The following is a 10,582-nucleotide window of genomic DNA, read 5'->3' on the forward strand; positions in this document are numbered from 1 at the left end:
AGAGCTTGGCTTCCCCACCCCCCACACGCATCCTGGCTGTTGGGGAGGTGAGTGGGTACAGATTCCGATTTGGGTCCGCAAGGAAGAAAGTGAGTGGTAACTGGGTGGGTGACCTGCAATCTTGGTTTCGTACTTGTTTGAGGACCATTCTCAGCTGAAAGCTTCTCCAGTTTATCTGGTTGCATCCCTCTTGAAACGGGATGTCCACAGCTGAGTGGAGAGCACTCCGGGTGTGAGCTGATGAGTGGCAGGTGCTGTCATCTTCTGCATTCTAAAATCATTTTTTTTTAATTTATTTATTTGACAGAGATCACAAGTAGGCAGAGAGGCAGGCAGAGAGAGAGGGGGAGGCAGGCTTCCCGCTGAGCAGAGAGCCCGATGCGGGGCTTGATCCCAGGACCCTGGGATCATGCCCTGAGCCGAAGGCAGAGGCTTTAACCCACGGAGCCACCCAGGCGCCCCATCTTCTGCATTCTAGATCTTCCATCTTTTTTTTTTTTTTTTAAGATTTTATCTATTTATCTGAGAGAATGAGAGGAGAGAACATGAGAGGGGAGAGGTCAGAGGGAGAAGCAGACCCTCCACTGAGCAGGGAGCCCCATGTGAGACTCGATCCTGGGACTCTAGGATCATGACCTGAGCCGAAGGCAGTTGCTTAACCAACTGAGCCACCCAGGCGCCCCTAGATCTTCCATCGTTGTCAGTGTAGCTGATGGTCGCGTCGTACTGTTGCCAACACAGCTGAGACTTCCAAGGCTTCCTTTGTTCTGTAGGCTCTGGGATGTTGGGGTGCCTGCAGCCTAAGAGAGTTGTTCTCATGGCCTGCCCTGCCAGACTCCTGCCACTGGCAACTTCTTACGTCTGCGTGGGCCGCAGACAGAAGGAACCCGTCCTCTGCTGTGTGCTGGGGAGGCTGTGAGCGGCTACAGAGGGAGCACAGGCTGCTGGTCAGGCAGTCTTGGGTTCTAGAACTGACTCTACTGTGGATCAGCTCTGTGATAAGGGGGTTCTCTCTGGGCCTCGGCTTCCACATTTGTAAATGAGATTTAATTCTCTCTGCTTAACAGAGTCAGTATGAAAAAGACGTTATTTTGAAAACGTGCCCATACGGTACCCATGTCCACTCTCTGCTTCCTCACCCGTGGCTGCCTTCCTCATGAGGACCTTAGAGTTTGCAGAGGCTCAGCTTTTTAATTCTCCAAATACCTGTGGCCTCGTGACCACTGGAGGCCAAGTGGTCCTGCTGACCTCATGGCCCAGAGAAGGCTCCTGACAGTACCCGAGGCTGCAGGCCACAGGATGGGAGTTGCTGCTGAAGGTCAGTCTCAGGCATGTGGCTGGCCCTGGGGCCTGGCATCCTCCCTGGCCTGTGCTCAGGATTGCGAATGTGCCGGAGGGGGGGCGGCTGGGAAGGGGGGTGCACCACCATGGCCGACTCTCATCTCCAAGGTCAAGTCATCTTGGAGGGCTTCTTCTGCCTGTGGTTTTCTTGGTGTGTATGTGTGTGTGGGGGGGTAACTCCTGAGCACAGATTTAGGGTCAGGACGTAGTTATAAGACACCAGCTCCTTGAATAGCACTCACTTATGAAATCCCTAATTCCTCCTAAACCCTAGACCCTGGGTCCGTCCAGAACCCAGGAAGACCCCAAATGAGAAAGTGTCCCTGCTCCCTTTGGGTGGCCAGTGGCAGCGCCACCCCAGGCAACACGTGGCCTTGTCTTCTCTCTGGCCCTCAGACCCCCTCTTCACCACCATGAGGAGCCAGGCCTCATTGAAACATCCGTCCGGTTCCCAGGGAAGCTTGGAGGACCAAGGGGTATGGAGCTCGAAGGAAGGATGGCCTGCTGGAGGCATCTGCTTTTGGTGGGAGGAAGCGGACGGACAGGGTGACTGTCTGTAGCTGTCTTTCCCAGAGAAGCCCTAGCAGATAATAAAGCCATGTAGAAAATAGGATTAAGGTAATGAACAGGCAGGACGGAGTTTGATCTTTCAATAATGCCAAAGCCTGACTGACAGGCCAATCTGGAAGGTGGAGCGGCACCGCCGGCAGGACCTGGTGGCGGGCGCTGTGCGGGGCTGGGTGGATTCCTTGCTTTTAACCTGTCACTGCTGAAACCTGAGGAGTGCCGGGATTTTCGCTTTTATGTGTGTGCTGTGACTTGGGGGAAGGAGTGCTGGAGGGGCAGTTTTGCTCGGAGCATCACCCCTCGGGGGCCGCCCTCAGGATGATGGTGGGGGCTGGGACACCCCTGGGAGGAGCGTAGGGACCCTGCTGGACCCGTCTTCTCCCTGCTATGTCTCGGGGCCTTGCTGTCAGGCTTAGGCTACTTCTCACAGTGCCCGGGGACCCTTTCAAAGGGACCATGGCTCCCTCGGCCCTTCGTTCCATCAAGACCCTTGGAGACTCTGTTCTCCCTATGAACTGGGGAGGGGGAGGTGCTGGCTGGGGTACACAGGTCAGAGAGCAACTGTGGGCATATGGCCATTGCTTGGATGGCGAGAGCTTGGCTCTCTCTGTCTCCCTTCTTCCTTTTCTAACCTGTCTAAACCAGGCAGAGAGAAAGATGGAGTCCTTGACCTGACTCGGAAGTGCCAGAGTGTTCCTATGAGGGGAGCCGGCCTTCAGGCCCGGTTGCAGGCCCCCAAGGGCTCTATCTTGACACACAGTGCCAACAGCCAACCACTGAAGCATCCCTTGCTAGGCCCCATGGTCCCATCAGACCCCAAGAAGCTGGGCCAAAGCTGTCCCGTTCCTGAGCCTGGGGTCTGAAGGGATCCAGGCCCATCTTACGTGCTCTGTGTGCATTTGAGCAAGAGCCTCAGCTAGGTCCCAAGGAGGGTGCTGTGTGGCATATACCCCCAGCTGCCGAAAGGCCTGGGAGGTTGGACTGGCGGGACACCATATACAGCCCTCCTTCCAGGCTTGCTGTCACCGTGGGTTCTGCATTTTGGCCAAGGGCATTTGAGCTGGATCTAGCATTGGCGCGGGTGGGCTACGGGATGGAGGCCTATGAACGCCGACCTACAGCCATCCTAGTGGGAACAGCTGCAGCCTTAAGCCAGCCTGGGGACTGGGATGGGGAGAGGTGTGGGCTGAGGTGACCTGGGTACTCCTAGGGCCTTGACTGTTCGAGTCCAGGCACGTGAGTGTGTGTGGGCCCCTGCACACATCCCCTTCTCTCCCTTTTCAGCCAAAGTCATCCCTGTTCCCCATCACTCTTCTTTGTCTACCCTAAAGCCCCTGAGTCTTCTCTTTCTCCCCAAAGTTGGGGCAGATAGGTGTCTCACTCTTCCCCACAGATGCCCTCTGTTTTCCCACTAGAGCCTCTGCTCTAGCTGCCCCTGCCCCGTGCTTGGACCCCCCCTCTGGATCCTGCTTACTCTTCGGTGCAGACAGCACCCCCGCCACAAGGCCTTCCCTGACCCTAGCCCCCATGGCTGGAGTTGGTAACCCTTAGAGCACTCACAGGGCCGCCTTGTCAGCCACTGTGGGCCCCGGGGTGGCCTTGAGAAAGGTGAGGGCCAGGCTGCCGCCCTTTCTACCGGCCTGCAGGACATGGTGTCGCGAGCACAGGCTGGGTCCCACCGAGGGAAGTGGCTGTGCCCACCCGGCCCAGGTGTGGCTTCGTTTCTGCCTGCGCCTCTGCCTCTGCCCCGGGCGCCTGGCCCTCGGTCGGGGTGATTGGGGAACTGCCCTCTTTAAAGTACCTGCCTTCTCCTTTGAAAGTATTACTGACAGATTTTTTCGTTTTCTTTTTTCTTTACCTCTTTAAGGAACCCTGTAATTTCTTTCTTTCTTTCTCCCCCCTCTTTCCTTTTTCTTTCTTGTCCCCTCTGTCCCCCTGAACTCTTTGAAATTGGCTCTCTGCCTGCTGACACCAAACTGATACTTTGCGTTTCACTTCTCCTTATCCCTTTATGGCAACAGATGTTGAAATTTTGTATCCTTTTATCTGCCCGGCTGCCCCTTCCTGTAATTACGGGCCCCTTGTTAGCAGTACAAAGTGGGCTGCCCGGCTGCCTGGCCTTTGAGCCATTGTGTCTGAACACGTGTGCACGGGCGGGCGCGGGGGCCATGCACGCGCGCGCACACATGCAGGGGCGAGGCCGTGGGCTCCGGCGGGGCCCTTCCCACTCGCCTGATGGCACCGAGGCAGGTGAGGCTTCCGTGGGCTTCTTGTCTCCACCACTCTGGTATTACATTTGGGACCTAATGTGCCTCCTTGATTCTGGCCCTCCCCACCAGAGAGGGCTGGACAAGGCCAGCTCCCCACTGCTGAGAAGCCTGGGGACTCCCTGCCCCTCCCAGAGTTCATGTCCGCTGAGCAGCGCGCACCCAGGGGCAGTCGTGGTCCGAAAGGATTGGCCGGACGGGAGGGTCTGCCAGGTGCAAACAGGGTGCCAGTGCCGGTGCCCTGACTCTGGCCCCCCCTGCTGGGGCGGGTCCCTCACCTGGGCCATATCCCTCCCCCCCACTCCTGTCATTGCCTGTCCCGCTTCTGTCACTCCCTAGAGAACCACTCCATGCCCACAGGCCAAAGTGTTCTCTTATCTGTCTTCTGACAGTAAAACTTCTCTCTCTCTTCTGGGACCCCTCCGGTCACCCCTTGTATTGTTAGTTGGGTACACGACTGACTCCCTCCCCTGGACTGAAAACTCCTAGAGGACAGGGAGAACCCTCTCAGCCATCCTTGACTTCTCCCTGCAGTTCCTGGTAAAGCACAATGCCTTATATACAGAAGGTGCTCATTAAGTGATTGTTGCTCAAAGAAAGGAAGAGAAAGGAGACTGGAGGAAAAGGAGGAAAAGCCTCCTCTCCTGAGTGACCATGCCTGGCCCAGCTTATACCTTCGCATCCTCTGTCCCTGGGAGCTGAGCTTCGGGAAGGTGAACTGTGTGTCACTCTTCCTCCTTGCCCTGTCCTAAAAGCCCCTATTGCATCCTCGGGTCACACGTCCATGCCAGGCGGAGGAACGAGAACCTCTAGGATCTCCAGGGAACATCCTCGGGGACCCCATGTGTTAACAGTGGCTGTGAAGGGGTGTGGGGGCCACGGGCATTTTTAGATGCAGGCCGGGAGGTGGGTCGGGGATCTGGCTTCTCCCAGCTCGGGGCCCTTTGGCCCTGGAGGACTTCCTGCGGGCTGTGGGTTGTATTGGGAGCACAAGCAGGCCGGGCAGGGGGGCAGGTGGAGGCTGGGATGAGTGGACTCGGGGGAGGGTGGGCACCAGCTTCTGGCTCAGCAGGCCCAGACCAGGAGAGGGAGGGGCTTTCCCAACTGGGACATCTGGGTCTTCAGGGCCACTACTGGCCTCCAGTTAGCTGTCCCTAGATGTCCCCTAAAGATGGCAATAGAGGGGTCCGTGTCTTACTAGATTTCCTTCTGTCAGGGAACTCCTTCCGAAGCTCCCTCTTCCGTTGAGATGGAATTGCTGTGCAGCGGGGTGGGAGCCCCGGTTCCCTCACCTGCTCACCCGCTTAAGGTGTCCCGGGGATGAGGCCGCCCTCTGCTTGTTTTTCCCGCCCAGGTCCTCTGGCGCGTCGCAGAGAACGCTGCCCTCGGCGGCCTGCTCGTCAGGCTCACAGGGGCGGCCCCTCAGTCTTTATCTTTCCCTGGGTGCAAAGAGAATTGCTGGAGTCAGGCTCGGGAGAGGCCGGGGTGTGGAGGACCCCCCAGCCCTCAGCGGCTCCTGGGGGCCCAGGCTTTGTGTGCCCCGGCTGTTAGGGAACGGCCTTTTTGTCTGGCCCTCCGCAGGGACGGAGCCGGCCCTCGCTCCCGTCGTGGCCCGGGACTCTGAGGGGCAGTCCTGTTCCCACACAAGTTGTGCGACAGCCAAGGCTCTGCACCCCCCACACCCCCCACAGGGAGAGGCCGAGAAGCATTCTTGACATTCTTTCTGGAGAAAAGGGGTGAAACGTCTGAATTTGGGGGTCACCATGTTATACAAATTGCAATCTAATCGTTTTTACAAGAACACACTTGCAGGAAGAAAAGGAGCCCGAGAGGAGGGGCTGAGGAGACAGACAGCTTGTTTTGTCCCTGTTTTCCCCAAAGTTTGGAGCTATTGTCGGGCCAATCTTGCTCCCTTCCCCAGAGCTGTCGAGCTAGAGTTTTCTAGTTAAATTGGTCTTGGGGTGGGGGCCACTGAGGGCCCACGGTGCCATTTCTGTTTGTTTTCCCAAATCAAAGCCCCAGCAGGGCTCCCAGGGCTGCGCGGGGCTGCTGCTTGGAGGGACGGGCCCTTTCCCAGAGCCGGCTGTGTCCGCGGAGGCTCTGGACTTCACCTCCCGGGCACCGCACAGCAGTCTGGAGGGCCTCGGGCCCAGAGGCCAAAGAAACTGTATCTTTTTATTGGCCCATTTGAAGTGTGTGTGGCCATTTCAGGGACTCCGAGCGCCAGGCTGCAGCAACTGTCTCAGGCCCAGCTGGGCCGGCAGACATGGGGCTGCGCGATTAGCCCTGGCCTCCCGGCCGGTGCTCACTCTACCCTCGGGGTTCCCTCGGCAGGCAGGATTCTGTTTCTTATCATAGATGCTGGCATGATCCTTTCTAGGGGTGGCTTGGATGCTGGGACAGGGGCCCAGGGTGACTTGGTCTGGGTGTTGCCCTGATGCTGCGGTCCCGATTCAGCTGCCCGTCTGGCCCACGGGTGCCCAGCTCTCGGTCCCTCTGAATCCCGGGACCAGGGGGAGGCAGGTAGAGCCGTGCTGGGCTTCACGCCCCCACCCCCACCGCCTTTCATCTTCTATTTCAAACAAACATGAAATTACTTCTACAGATTAAAGGGGAGAGCTCCTCCGTCATTCCTGAAGGCCTCACTAATGGAAGGGGCAGGGCCCCCAAATCTGGAAGGAGGGAGAACTGTGGAGCCAAACAGCCCCCTACCTGGGTGTGCACAAATGTCCAGGAGCACCTGTAAAAGGGGGGTGGGGGTGGGGGACGGACTCCTTTAGGGACTCCGGGCTGCCCTGGGGTGGGGCAGTCATGGCTGGTGGCCCTTCTGTGAAGACGGGCCCTGCCTGGGAGCGAAGGTCCGTGATCTCTAGGGTCTGGCCTTCAGCCTGATCCCTCTCAGGGTCCCCCACCACAAAGGCTTACCTCCTACCCCGAAAGAGGAACACCGGCCAAGGCGGCTGGGGGCAGGGGCTCTAAGGGCCTGCCCTCCCACCGACTGCCACCGACTGCAGTGCTGTCCCTCCTGGGGGGGTCTCCTCATTGCCCAGGGCTAAAGGGGAAAGGTAGAAGGGAACCCTGAGCTGCCGCTTCTGTTCCTTCAGCTTCTAGGGAAGACGGTGGCTCCATTGGGGAGAAGGGAGCTTGAGGGTGAGAGCGGGAAGGCCTGGGGCTGAAGTCTGCTCTCACACTGGTGGTGAGCACTGCTTGTGAGAGCCGGGAGTGCTCCCTCCTGCTGCCGGGGCCTCTGACCTGGGAAGCGTGCGTGGCCTTCATTCTCCCGTCCTGCCAGGGAGGAGGGCCCGGCGGCTCTTGGGTGCAAGTTCGGGATCAGGCCCGGAAGGTGTCCCTCTTCTCCTTCACCACCCCCCCATCCTGCAGAAACTCCCTGCTTCTCCCCGTTCCCTAGCCACAGGGATTAGCGGGTACACTTGATGTTGAGGGGTAGTTGCTAGGGCCGGAAGGCCCCCCTACGTGGTTGCTAGGGGTCTGGCATCAGGGCGAGGGGTCTGCCCACTGCCGCGGTCACGGAGGGACTTACACAGTCACAAAGAAATTGTTCTTCTCAGTAATCTGCTCTCGGCCACCGGGAGGGGCGAGGGGTGGGGAGCGCGCTGCAGCCCAGCAGGCTGGGGGCTGTGATCACACAGGCGTGCTCGCCCCGGGCCGGGGGCCAGCCGGGCCAGGAACACCAGGGACCGGCCAGCTAAGCTGCTTTCTCAGCGATTTCTCTCCCCAGACACAAAGGTGTTTACTTGTTTTAACATCTCCTGGGACTCCCCTTCTCCCTTTGTGTGGTCTTTATCCCCAATGAGGTTTGAGCCCCAGATTACAGGCAGGAATTAAGGCATTGGACTCAGGCAGCTCAGAACTGCATGACCTGCAGGATCAAGAAGTATAAAGTAACCAAGTGTGTGTGTGCGCGCACGGGAGGGGGGCCGGCCCGGCCGCAGGGCCCATTCTTCCATCCTGAGAACGGCCGCTGGGCAGCGAGCAGGTGTGGTGCAGGCCTTCAGCTGGGGGAGGGGCAGGCACTGGGACTGGAGTGACAGGGTGGGCATCCTGGGCCATTTCCCTCGGCCCCATCCGAAGGGAGCCTGATTTTAGCTCAGGAGGGAGAGCGGCATTTCCCCAGGGACTGAGGCCGTTAGGTTACCAGCCGGCGTGGGGGCCGAGGTGGGACAGTCTCTCCTCCTCTAACCCCTCTGTTCTCTCCGCAGTGGGCAGCTAATGATGCACCTGGGCAGCGACTTCCCCCCAGGGGCTGGGGTGTTGGATGTCATGTACGAGTCCCCTTCCACACTCTTGTCCTGTGGCTATGACACCTATGTTCGCTACTGGGACCTCCGAGCCAGTGTCCGGTGAGTGTGGGAGGTGGGCGGCAGTCCCGGCCCTCCTGGGGCGCCCCCATAAGGTACAGACCCTGCAGGTGGAGGTGAGGAGTGGCAGCCCTGGTCCCCTGGCCTGGAGACCACAGCCACTGGGTGCTGATGGAGAGCCTGGGGAGTCAGGGGCCCGCCCATCAGCATTCTGCCCGCCTTGCTGCCCTGCCACCCAAGTCGTGTGACATGTAGCCAGCCATGGGAAGCACAAGCGAGGGCCTCAGGTGGCCTGGGGTTCAGGCACTGGCTAGAAAGAGAGCTTTACAGAGGAGGCTTGGTCCTTTAAAGAGAGGGTGATTCAGCTTCTGCCTCTGGGCCAGAATGGATTTCTAAGGTCCCTGTGGAAGCTGGGGTGGCGGGCACCCCTGACCCTCCCTCTGATGGCCTCTTCCCGCACAGGAAATGTGTCATGGAGTGGGAGGAGCCCCACGACAGCACCCTGTACTGCCTGCAGACCGATGGCAACCACCTGCTGGCTACCGGGTCCTCCTACTACGGGGTGGTGCGGCTGTGGGACCGGCGCCAGAGGGCCTGCCTCCACGTAAGTGCGCCGCACTCCTCCCGCTCTGAGATGCCAGGACTCCTTGCTAGTGGCTGTACTGGGGGGCGGGGGGGGGCTGCCTGGAGAAGCAGGGGAGTCGGCATGCCACCTGGCCCCCTGCGCTGGACCAGACAGGTTAGGGCTTCCTCCCGCTTCCCCTCGGGCTGCTTCTGCCATGCCCGTCCCTCCCGCCATTGCAGGCCTTCCCGCTGACCTCGACGCCACTCAGCAGCCCCGTGTACTGCCTGCGCTTCACCACCAAGCACCTCTATGCGGCGCTGTCCTACAACCTCCACGTCCTGGACTTTCAGAACCCGTGACAGGGCCACCCCAGCCTGTGGGCCAGGGAGGCCAGCTACTCAGGGACCTCTCCGTCTGGAGGGTGCAGGGATACCTCTGCCCTCCCCCACCCCCCGATGCCTGTGCTCCTAGACCTGCGACCACAGTGCTTGAGCACCGTCAGGTAAAGGCTGCTGACTCCTGGGAATTGGGGGGTACCCCTCCCAGGAACTAGATGGAGAGAAGGGATCTGCTGCTTTGAGAGAACAGCTGAACCTGGCTGGGCCTTGCTTCCCTGTTGGCCAGAGCAAGGATCTCGTCTGGACAGGCCAGCCCTGCCCCTCACCCCTTCTTAGAGCTGTGATAGCTTCATGAGGTGGGGGGGGCTCCAGCCGTCCCTTTCTGCCCCTTCCTTGGGAGGATGGGTGAGGCTGCCAATCCTCTGCTCTGACCCCTACCTCCTCAGTCAGTCCCCTCCCTTGACCAAGCTCTTGGGGCTCATTCCTGGGGCACTGTGGGCTGGTCTCGCTTTGAAACTGAGGAAGGACAAAGGGAACCCAGCAGTTTTGAGTGAGTTCTGAGACAACCCAATCTCAGGCTGGCTGCTAAGACATGCTACAATGTTCATTTTTGTAAAAATAAAGCTTGATTGTTCACAGTTCCAGTTCCTCTCTGGCTGGGGAGTCCTGGGAGGCGGTGAGAGACGGAACGACATATTCAAACTTGAGGATGGGTGTGTTGGGGAAAGGGTAAGATCAGCCTCATAGCTCAGCATCCATAAGACACTCACCTCTTGGGCCCCAGTGGTGGGGTGTGTGCTACCTGAGGGGTACAGATAGGGGACTATAGAAGGGCTTCGTGCTGTTGGGGACCTAAGCTGCTCCCCATCTGCAGAAACCCTTCTTCAGCCTACTCGCACACACATGCACTCTTTGCAACAATACGATCCTCCTCCTGCCTTCACACCCACAATGTCTTATGTCCTGGACTGTTTCCAAGGTTTCTGTATTGCAAAAAGTTCTCCTTTACCTTACCTTCCCTTACCATAGGGAGCTCATCTGGGCCCTTCTGCAAGCTGAGACAGCCCAGGGTTTCCACCAGCCTAGCGTCCCTCAATTTATGCAAACAGGATGGGGAAGACACCCACCCAGCATTAGGCTCAGGGCTCCCCCAGCTCTGCTCCATCAGAGACCCATGCTTCCCTC

The 10,582-nt window shown here is 58.9% G+C and overlaps 1 protein-coding gene across 1 annotated transcript in view; it reads left to right on the forward strand.

The window, feature by feature from the left end:
- The window catches only part of FBXW4 (F-box and WD repeat domain containing 4), a gene marked incomplete at its 5' end in the record, with an annotated part of 80,640 nt that extends 70,602 nt beyond the window's left edge, over window positions 1-10,038 (forward strand). The window contains 3 exons of the mRNA XM_080822782.1: window positions 8,396-8,536; window positions 8,957-9,098; window positions 9,299-10,038. Coding sequence (XP_080678908.1) covers window positions 8,396-8,536; window positions 8,957-9,098; window positions 9,299-9,418 — 403 coding nt within the window. The 3' untranslated portion in view covers window positions 9,419-10,038. The remainder of the gene's footprint in view (window positions 1-8,395; window positions 8,537-8,956; window positions 9,099-9,298) is intronic.
- Between the last annotated feature and the right edge of the window lie 544 nt (window positions 10,039-10,582).

This window comes from Martes martes (genome assembly GCF_963455335.1).
Source record: "Martes martes genome assembly, chromosome: 14".
In the NCBI taxonomy this organism is placed as follows: Eukaryota; Metazoa; Chordata; class Mammalia; order Carnivora; family Mustelidae; genus Martes; species Martes martes.